This window comes from Cyphomyrmex costatus, unplaced genomic scaffold (assembly GCF_001594065.2).
Source record: "Cyphomyrmex costatus isolate MS0001 unplaced genomic scaffold, Ccosl1.0 scaffold344, whole genome shotgun sequence".
In the NCBI taxonomy this organism is placed as follows: Eukaryota; Metazoa; Arthropoda; class Insecta; order Hymenoptera; family Formicidae; genus Cyphomyrmex; species Cyphomyrmex costatus.
In genome coordinates, this window is record NW_017277600.1 from 1,311,251 (window position 1) to 1,322,343 (window position 11,093).

Below are 11,093 nucleotides of genomic sequence, written 5' to 3' on the forward strand. Positions count from 1 at the left end.
GCTTTCCTTACAGCAACGTTCACACTCATGGATCCACGTCAAGCTAAACTAATTACTCATGCTGGGCTGGGTGGCCCGGATTGCCCGGAAATAGCGATTAGCGACGTTGTGGCGAGCGGAGACGAATTCGCGTTTCCTCCCTGACAGACCCCCCCTCGTTCTCGACCCCTTTTCGCATAAACGAAATTCTATTTACCTGCAAAAATTATCGTTTCTCCGGGATGACGGACATGGGAGAGAAGGATGCGCGTACTCACTCCGCGTACGCGATGAACATAATAAATTTCCGATCACGTATCCTATCGAAACACATCATTGTCCTCCATTAACTCGTTCGGGCTATCGTGAGGCACTGCGGAACTTGGAACTCGTCGGTCACGATGTTTTCGACTGATTAAATTCGTCGTGCATCGCTAGATGACACTAATCTTATGAGTACGAGGGAGATATATATATATATATATAGAGAGAGAGAGAGAGAGAGAAAGAGGGGGGAGAGAGAAAGAGAAAATAGAATAAAAATCCTATCTTCTTCGAAAATAGAGAAATACTTTCGATATTTTCTAATTTACTTGATAATTAATGTATATTATTTTTATAATTAATACTACAATTTTTATTGGCTTATACATTTAGTTCCCATTTTTTAAATTGCATGCAGACATTTATTTAAAATACATATATCAAAAGGAGTTATCATCAAAAAATTAAATAAAATTTGAAAAGCATTTATTTATTATGCTATAATAATATAATATGCCTTATATAAGCTTTCATTCCTACATAACAGTATATACTTCTTATATTATATAAATTTCTCTTCAATATCTCATAATTAAATTCTTATATAATTTCTTATGTACAATTCAGTAAAATAATTTTTTATAGAAATATATCTTCTGCCCTTTTCTTTTCTAAAATAACATGTGTATATACAATTGAATTGACTAGTTAATTTAAGCTAAGACACGATTGCTGAAAGCACAGATCCTGTTCTCTGAGACAGACATTTACTCTCCACGAGACGAATCGAGGTGCTTCTTTGCCTCCCGCTGCAACTTAATGATCCAATATACGTAGATTGCCCGATACAATCTTATTTTCTAAAACAGTGCCAGAAGGCAAGTCTATACGTTCCCCGTGATTGGCGATTATAATAACGGTGCCTTTTAGCGTTACTCCCTTTCCAAAGGTAACATCGCCTGACACCGTCAAATGATCTAATTCGAGCAGATCCGGTATTGTCGGAAATCTGGTTAGAAACTCTTTTACCTGAAAGAAAAAGAAAAGGGATTGATAATGGATATTACTATATTACATATATATAGATACATGTATATAGATAATGGATATTACTATATTACATGTATATATTGTAGATACATGTGAAGTTAAAGATAAAATTCATATAAATTAGTAAAGATTAAAATATAAGAGTCAATCCTACTGACTTTTGAAAAATGATTATCTCCCAATTTGATGAGAGGGGTTGTGGGGAACATCCTTTGAGGACTCATTACGAGAGATCCGTTGCGTAGCGTGTACAAATTACTCATTACGAGCATTAGATCAGAAGTCTTTTTCACCGGCAAGAATCTGCTACGCGGCACATTTATACCTGTAACAAATAAACATTTTTAATTAATACAATTGTGTACAGAATCAATTTAAAATAAAGCAGGATTTCCTGAGATAAAGGATTCTAGAAATTAAAGAATAAAAAAATAATTTTGTCAAATCAGGAATGTTATCGCTTTCAGCGATAAAGACTTACCAATGCTTCCTTCGAATGATTTCATAGCAGCTCCTACAGCTGTTTCAAGTTGTATTATATTCAGACCATTGGTAAAAGTTTTGTTGTTTACAATTATCTCCATATTCATCGCTTTCTGCTCAAGTACTCTTTCGATAGCTATTTAAAAAGTAATATATATTAAACACAACTTTAATATATTTATTGTACGGCATACATGACATAATCAATTGTATGGCAATTATATCTTAAATATACCATTAAGTTTAATCCAGAGGTTGTTGGTATTGAAATACTTAAATGTCTTAACAGATTTAAAATCATCGATGTGATCCTTAGGAACTTGAGCTATTTCAAGGAGACGAAGTTTATCCTCGTATTTTATAAGTGTACCACCCTATAAATTATAAAATAAAGAATATAATTAGAATCTCTTTCACGTTATTTTAGACAAATTTCATAATTCTCACGAAATACACCTTGACGTCCGCTCGTGTTTTATCAGTTACTTCCATGACAAATTCAAGAGGTGGTTCCGGACTTTTGCTAAACAATGACTTCAAGATTTTTATATCTACCGTGGCACCAAGATTATCTATGTTAGAAATAAAACAATATTCGCGGCCCTGTAAAAAAGCCAAATTTTTTAAAAATTGATTACCGTGTTATTATTTATATAAACGTAAAAAGTGCAATTTTATTACCTCATGAATGAATTTTTTAAGTAGACCAGAGTTTTGAAAACTTTCGTAGAAGTCTCCATGACCAGGTGGGTACCATCTGTTAACAAATTATGCATTATTTTGCATAAACGTGTTGTTAAAATAATGTTAATAGTGATTTTATCAGAATCGTTCTTACGCTTCTATGTCCTCATCGACTTGACAGTGCTTAGCGATTGGTAGGAGGGAATCCCTGTTTATGCGCGGATAACAACTCTGATTAAAAGTATAAATATCTATATCGATTCCTTTGTATTTTCTAATTATGCGTTGTGTATCGTCGTCTGTGTTGAACGAATTCATCAGTATGAGAGGCACGTTAGCATTATACGTTTTATTTAGGTGCTGTTATAATAGGAAATACATTCAATTATAATATGATATTATACATTATGTTACAATTGTAAAATTAACAGTAATTACATAAATGATAAAAATAAACTAAGTTATAATTTGTCGTAATACCTCAATTTGCTGAACGGTGAGATCAAGAAACGTGAGTCCATTTCGTACAGCAATAACGGACTTCGGTCCGTGACATCCCATGCTCGTTCCAAGACCACCGTTTAACTTGACAACAACCAACTTATCAAGCAGTTCCTTCACCTCGTTTGTCTCTGGTGATGGTAAGGAGTTGTAATTCTTGACCTGTGAAAAAAGCATAATTCGGAATTATAAAATTAATTAAATTTCTATATTATATTTTATTAATAGAATTCACCAATTAATAAGATGCAAAACATCCTTAGAAGATGGTTTTATAGAATGTCGATAGATCATCATAATTTCGATTCTCAACTCATTAATTATAATTAGTAGCGATAATTATCAATACGGAGTTTGTTAATTAAAATGAACTAAAAAATATATGCTGTTACACAGAGTGTTGTTTAAATTTTATTGAAAGAAGAGGAAACGCCGCGGATATCTCCTCATGACGATCTTTCGTTTCTGCACGATTGGGTTTCACTCACTGCATCTTCGGACAGCCTCTGAATATGGTTCCATTCTAAGGACGGACCCTCCTCCTGCAGGAATCGCTCGAAAAGATGTTGGAATCCAGCGAACTGCCGGCTGAATATCGTCGCCTTGTTTTCACGGGCGGTTGCCTGCAGCTTCTCAAGCTCGCGTTGCAGCTCATCCCGTGCATCTCTTTTCGTGCGCTCGCGAAATGCCTGTGTATCTGAAGAGCTGCGTTGGTGACCACGGGCCTGTGGAGTTTCCTCCGTATTATAGCTAGACCGAAATTTTTTTTTACCTATTCTTTTTGCGAAGTCCTCCCAATCCATTCCGGTGAGCAGTTCATCGCAATTCGAGGACAAAATATTGCGCATGATGATTTTTCAAGATTGCAGCCGTATAAATCGATAAAAAAAAAAATACGAGAAAAATAGGAAAAATAAATAAATCGTGTATACGCGTACAATGATTCCGAATGTGTCTGACAGCTTTCTCAAAAAGTTTCTCGTTAAAATTTCCCTCGTCGGGACAAAATTCTCATGTACAAACGCAATCTCGTAAAATTCGACCGCAATCTCTAGCAATCAACAAGCGTTGCTAACGAAGTCTGTTTTTCTTTTTTTTCTTCCTGTTTTTTTTTTAACACGCGACGAATCATCGTGAATCGTCATCATTGTCTTTCCGAAAAATGTGCGAAAGCAATCGCATCATTCATGCCAGGAAAGGTCTCTCAAAAGGCAAACGAATAGATAACGAATGTAAAAAAAAGTAAAATAAATAAATGCGATGCGATAACGATAAATCTAGAAACGAAAATTACCATAAGAATTGGCGATTGAATTTTAACGCTACATATTTTGCTCGTATACCAGGAAAAAAGAAAAAAGATTCTGTTTTTATTTACTTTCAATTAATTAAAATGGTGTAATTCTTCTCGTAATTTGTCTGTTATTATCTACGTGTTGCAAATTATCGCTAGATACGGAGACGTATAAAAATAATACTGCCACTTCATATACAAACAACTATACATATGTATAGTTATTTGTATATATAGAACTAAAAAAGGAAATATGCTAAATACGAATTGTATATATTCTACCTTTTTCTTATTATTAAAAGCAGAGACAAGCAAAAAGTAAGTTAATCTATGTCCATTTTTACAAAATAGAATAGCTTTAATCTTAGTTCAACTTGTTTCTTATCTTTTTCTAGTCCTAAAAATGATTAGATAAAGAGTAAGTTATCCAAGATCAAAGTCAATTGACATTGGCAGAAATAAAAAGAGAAATTTTAAAACCAATGATATATAGAAGACAATAAGACGATGAAATTATTTTTAAAAAACCTGATAAAATATGGCAATAAAAATTAAGAGAAAAAATCATTTTTTTCCCAAAGTTTCTACGCATTTTTTCATAGCTAAGAATATTAACCCTAACACAATGTTGCGATTGTATTAATCTCGCCTGCGAAATGATAATTCGAATTTAAGTTGACCTGGAGATTCTCGATTTATTGCAAAAAAAAAAAAGAATAAAGAGGCTAAACGGGACAAGCAATATTTTGCGATGGTTTTCATTTCATTTACAGTTAAGATAATATTTTCAAATAGGAGTAGTATAGACTAATACTATATTTATAGTTGGATCTCATATAATACTTAAGACCATCTTAAGTACGATATTAAGATATCAAGAACCGATCAAAGATCCGTAGCATCTTAAGACATTACTTAAAACGATCTTAAAATAAGAACGGATTATAAAATATAAATACAACATATATTTTTCCTCTTTTCTCTTTGTGGATGAGACCGATGTAAAAAAATGTGCGAAACGAATAATATAATCACCTATTTGAATATTTAACTTTCAAATATATGTACTGCGATAGTAAAATACAACGCACAACTGTCGACCTTGCATCTAAAAGAGTGTAAAGCCGGCTTCGCAACGGCGAGAGGAATTTCGCGACTGGTTATCGCGAGACTTGCGTGAGGATTATCGCAGAAAACACTTGAACACTTATTGTTAGTGCGTTCAAACCTAATTTTCTATATATTAGAATTAAGGATCACTAAATTTATATAGGAAACAATAACTGATAGTCGAACAAATGCTGGCCCCTTGTTGACCTTTTTCGCATGTGATAAGATAATTTCGAGAAATACATATACGTCGCATGAATTTTATCTCTCTGTTGAAATAAATAGTCGTTATTACATTCGCGGTTGCTCGGGATATCAGAAAGATACGAAATTGCTATGGAAAAAAAGATTTCGGAGCTATTAACAATAATCATATAAATATATATAATTTAAGCGCCATTATTAATAATATAAATATAATTTAAGCGCCGTTATCAGAACGTTTATAATAAAAAGTGTTAGCGAATAATGTCAGGTATTTCTATTCACTTGAAATCCATTTTGCGACACAACTAAATTGAACATAATTTCTGCGATTACTATCTCGGTTATCATCTCGTATTAACTGTTATATTATAACATTCATGCATCGTAAATGCCTCACGATACGTGAAATAACTATCGAATGAGAAAAGTGAAATTAGAAGAACTTACAATTACAATTAGGCCCGGTTCCACCAATACAAGATTAATTTTAATTTCGATTTAACTGACTCTTTTTTCTAATTCTTAGAATTATGCCCGTTTTTACCAACGTAGTTGAACCAAAATTAAAGTTAATATTAGAATTAGAAAAAGATTTCTTAGAATTAAAAAAGGATAAAGAGTAAATTATAATCCGAAATTAAGCTTAATTTACGTTAGTGGAAATTAATATTAGCAAAACTTTGTCATTTCTTACGTAAACTTTGACAATGATGAGAGAGAAAAAAAAGAAGTTCTTAAGGTCGATTAAAAGTCATCCTGTGTTTTCTGACTGGGACATGATTTTACTTATATAAGTTGATTCTACTGGTCTTACCACACAGTAAAGTCGTCGCAGAAGCACAAACGCATCACAAACTATACTCGTATTTATTATTCTGAATACGTGGATATTCTGACAGAAAGAAATATGGAATATTTATTTCATATTTTTCTCGCTATTTGACGCTCGCGCGAATCATAAAATCGTATTGTTTCTATCGCGATTTTCTATTTTTCAAAGATAGTTTTTTTGATATTAAGCCAGAATATGATCATATACATAAATACACCAACTAATATCTATTTCAACCAATACAATTTAACTTTAATCTTGGTTCAACTAACTAGTTTTAAGAAAAAAGAAAAGTAAATTGAACCAAGATTTAATCTACATTGATAGAAACGTGCATAAGTATATAAGCCATTTACGTAAAAATAAAGTAAACCATTTAAGTAAAAGTCAGATGTTGGAATAATTCATTTAAATGTATTTTTAAATAAATTTATCTCAGATATACGACTGCGCGCCGATTATTTTGGACTTGCAACACAATTTCAATTTGATTGCGTTGCGAGTTTCAATATCAGAGTCGTCATTTATCTGAAATAAATTTATTTAAAAATACATATAGGCTGGTTATTCAAGACTGTCTTAAATACAGTCTTATGATGTCACGAATGAATAGAACCTTATTAGTATCTTAAAACATTTAACTTAAGATCAATTTTGAAAAACAGACTATAGATATCAGCTATATAGATGTATATATATTTTTATTCCAAGAATAACTTATTATCGAACATTTGACTTCGACCGTAAGTTTTTCATATTTAGTTGAACTTTTCTCCATCTCGTTCCATACACGATTCATTGTACAAATCGGGAGCAATCATCGCCTTTCTGCGGAAAGATAAGTCGCACGCGACATGAGATCGACTCGAGGGTTAAACGACCAATGAGATCGGTACCACGATTACATCTCAGAATGACTCTGCGCACTCGAGTCGAGTTCGCCTATCATTAGCTTACATAACAACAGATTAGTACGAGTGCTTGTATAAATCATTGCGTAAAAACTTGTGGAAACTTTTAGTCCATGGCGAAAAAGATCTCCGAAAATCGTGAACCAGGTGGAACTTGATCCTTCATACAATCTCCTTCAACAAAACGATGTCTTTACGATGATAGCTAAGGGAACGTCAAACGTAGGTAACGACTTAATCTCATTAGACATCTAAAGATAGCCGTTATCTCATACACGTGAAGAACAAGGCGCGAGAGAACTTACGGTGGAAAAAATCACTAATAAATACTACACTAAGAAAAATTACTGATTGAAAATTTTCTGATCACACATATCAAACAGAATTCTACATATTTTGATTAGAGTTATAATAGATTCAAAGAATTTTCAATTTTTCCAATTTCAACCAAAATTCCAATTAATGCAACCAGACTCTTCCAGTAAACGTAAACGACTACAAACAGCTGCCCAAACAGCGCAAAATTTATAAAATTGTAACATAAGATGTTACAAGTCGTTCCTTTCACAGTCGTCTTTTAGACGCAAAAAACGTTTAACTCGACTTTTAGACACTTTTTGTTGTTTAGATGGTTTCTGATTATTTCTGGTTAAAAATAGATTATTGTGATATATATATATATATACACACATATATATATATATATCAAATCACATCAAGCAGAATTCTAGTTATCTAAAATTATAATAGATTCAAAAAATTAATGATTAGTCCATTTTCAATCAGAATTTCAATTAATTCAATCCGACTCTTTCCAAACGTAAACAGCTACAAAAGAAGTGATTTTTCACAGAATTAGAAGTTACGCTCTTAGATCCTCGCTACAAGAAATTTACAGGTTATTTACGTTTTATCTAATCACATCACCTGTGAATATCTATAAAAAAATTGACGTCGATTCTCAGAAATACGTACCGCGGATTTCCTGCAAGTTCGCAATAGCATTTTTCTTTCAATATCTGCACATTTCCTTCAATTTACTCTAGCAACAACCGGATGAACGATTGAAGGTCAATAACGTTTTTCTTAACGAAGAAATCGTTAAACGAGATCCTTTCTGCGAGGAAAGACTTGAAAATTCTACGAATTTAATTCAAATCCGAGGTTTTTTTCACGAAAGAGAAAACGTTTGAGAATCTCTCGGATTTTAATTTGAACGCGAAGCCCTTCCCGTAGTAGAAAAAATGTTCGAGACTCTTTCGGATTTAATTCGGTTACAAAGTCTTTTATGTCGGAAAGTAATCGAGAATCTATCGAATTTAATTCAAATGAAGACCAAAATTAAACGATCCCTCGATCGAGATCGGTGAGGAGACCGCGCACAGAAGCCAGCGACGATTACCACTTACTTGCAACAGGTACTCCATGTGCGACACTTTGTAGCGTAACGGATGATTGGCGGTCGTGGAATGCGACTGCGACATCGCGCGTGCGGCCATCGGCGCGGCAAGGCGCGCTCCACCAAACACGATGTAAATGCGTATACACACGTGACGTGACGTCCGGTCAAATGAGATACGGGACGTCTTTTTTTCCGGGCGCGAATCTTCTTTGTTTACAGGAATAGAGATCCTGGACGCGAAAGGATTCTACTTGACACTCGCAACGCTCATGGAACTATCTCATCCTTGTGATTTTTTGTATATTAAATAAGGATAAATAATACCTGCGAGTGAGCGCCAAACAGAACGCACCCCCTAACAGAGTTTGTCTGCGGGATAACACATTTTTGATTGGCCGATCGTTTTGGTAAAATTCAGTAAAATTCAAGTTAGAATAAGTGAGATAGCTATACAAGTTAAAATGAAATAGCACATATAAAAAGAAATATATACCTTGTGTATACATATTATATATAACTCTGTGTGTGTATGTGTGTATGTGTGTGCGTATAATATACACACATACACTGTTCTTCCTTACTCCTGTTTTGGCGACTCTATTATATCTACACAGGATTGACGCGTTATGATGCTGTGATCTTTCTAGATGGATCAGAAATCAATCCAAAAGAATAAGGATTGATATTCAGGCACGTATTCGTTGACCTGAAAATTACACGTCGGTTCGGAAAAAAGAAACTATATTTGTTGCGTATCCAAAATGAAAATATCAATTAAACCTATTTAGAATTCAATCGATTATTCGATAATGCTCGCAACTCGCTGGCGTGTGCAAAAATACACGGCTGATCTTGCAGGAGACATATAAATATATGTGTATATGTGTGTGTGTGTGTGTGTGTGTGTGTGTGTGTGTGTGTGTGCATAGGTGGAATCCGAAACACTATCGTGAATTTAAAAAAAAAAAGATACATATATGTGCATGTCAATACATTATTTAGCATTAACGATATATAATGCAATAATTAGAAGAAATTATATACGCATTTTTTTGCGTTTCTTTTCGCTATTCTGTACATTCTGGACTTTGAGCTCGTAATTGCGACACCCGTCATATAAATGGAATATATTATATTTAATGAATTTGCGTTAAATTATTCACCGAATATTGTGCGCATCTGTCAATTGCATAAAAAGATAGTCATATGCATATCTGTACGATAACGTATACAGATATGCGACACTTTATCTGTTAGTTCTGCATAAACAACGAATTTGTTGAAAAGACGTATCTAATTATGTGTAACGTTAATGCAAAAGCTGCTTTGAAGAAAAATAATCGTTCTAAAGTCGATCTATTCAGTTAGTTAACCCCGATTTCATCTGTTTAAAATTCATAGATGACTTTAAGATCTTCTTAAGAGGATATCCTAAAACCGTCTGTATTGTATCGATTAAACCATATAATTTTTAAGCAATAAACAAAGCAAATTGAAATCAAATATTAAAACAAGCACAAATTTACGAAGATCTCATAATTCAAAGTGGATCAAACTGAACATTTTTCTCTTACATTTTAATTACTTTGACTATACTTGTTCAGCTTGTTCTCATTATTAACTGAAGAATTAGTTCTAGAATATGGATATCAATTCATTGTTTATTTATTCTGTGGACTTACATCATTGCAGTGCATTTAATATTTCTATGTATTTTTTTTTTTTGTAAAATGACAGTATGATAGGATCTTTGTAAATTTATAAAATATATACAATTTATACTAACTTCGATACATTGCACATCCTCCCTCCTCTTCCTCTCCCTCCTCCCTTCCCCACTACTCATCTTTTTTATTTTATTTCACTATCTTGTCGTGTAATATGGATTTTTCCCATAAAATATATCGTTTAATTAACTAGTCTTTAAAAATTCTATCTCTAAAGATCTAAGAGGTACCATTCTTACACTTATTTAATTCTAATGACATGTATCATTTGTATGTATATATAAACTTATCTTTTTAAAAAAAAGGTAGAAAAAAGCGCTAAGAGTAGATGCTGCTGATCAGAAAACCATTTGGGCCAGTTTCACCAACGTCAATTACTTAATCGACTGTGAAACTGACCAATCACATTTGCTGTTTAGTAGAACCATCTTTAAAAACCTACGTGATATTATCCTTATTTACTTAATTCATTTGTATAAAAGATTTGATATCAATAGTAGGCGCCAAGTTAAATTATAATCTTTAAAAAAAAACGTGGTATTTCCTTATTATTTAATTAAATCAATGACATGTATCATTTGTATAAAAGATTTGATATCAATAGTCGGCGCCAAGTTTTTCTACCTTATTACTTACTTAATTTTAATGA

General features: G+C 32.9%; 2 protein-coding genes across 7 annotated transcripts in view; one reads left to right on the plus strand and one right to left on the minus strand.

Moving 5' to 3' along the window:
* Positions 1 to 902: 902 nt before the first annotated feature.
* UGP (UDP-glucose pyrophosphorylase) overlaps positions 903 to 11,093 on the minus strand; it is a 12,982-nt gene continuing 2,791 nt past the window's right edge. The window contains exons 1-10 of one of the 4 annotated variants that reach the window (XM_018542788.1): positions 8,725 to 8,880; positions 3,450 to 3,686; positions 2,941 to 3,123; positions 2,615 to 2,820; positions 2,458 to 2,533; positions 2,233 to 2,379; positions 2,012 to 2,150; positions 1,775 to 1,912; positions 1,452 to 1,618; positions 1,060 to 1,272 (exon numbers count right to left, since the gene is read on the minus strand). In XM_018542788.1, coding sequence (XP_018398290.1) covers positions 1,060 to 1,272; positions 1,452 to 1,618; positions 1,775 to 1,912; positions 2,012 to 2,150; positions 2,233 to 2,379; positions 2,458 to 2,533; positions 2,615 to 2,820; positions 2,941 to 3,123; positions 3,450 to 3,686; positions 8,725 to 8,814 — 1,596 coding nt within the window. In that variant the 5' untranslated portion in view covers positions 8,815 to 8,880. Of the gene's footprint in view, positions 1,273 to 1,451; positions 1,619 to 1,774; positions 1,913 to 2,011; positions 2,151 to 2,232; positions 2,380 to 2,457; positions 2,534 to 2,614; positions 2,821 to 2,940; positions 3,124 to 3,449; positions 4,231 to 8,724; positions 8,881 to 11,093 lie in introns of those variants that run through there. The other 3 variants (XM_018542789.1, XM_018542787.1, XM_018542790.1) reach the window with 3 other exon arrangements.
* Positions 7,306 to 11,093, plus strand: part of Dcps (Decapping enzyme, scavenger) — a 10,103-nt gene continuing 6,315 nt past the window's right edge. The window contains exon 1 of one of the 3 annotated variants that reach the window (XM_018542794.1): positions 7,306 to 7,541. The gene's annotated coding sequence lies outside the window, so the exon portion shown is untranslated. Of the gene's footprint in view, positions 7,542 to 9,107; positions 9,125 to 11,093 lie in introns of those variants that run through there. The other 2 variants (XM_018542792.1, XM_018542795.1) reach the window with 2 other exon arrangements.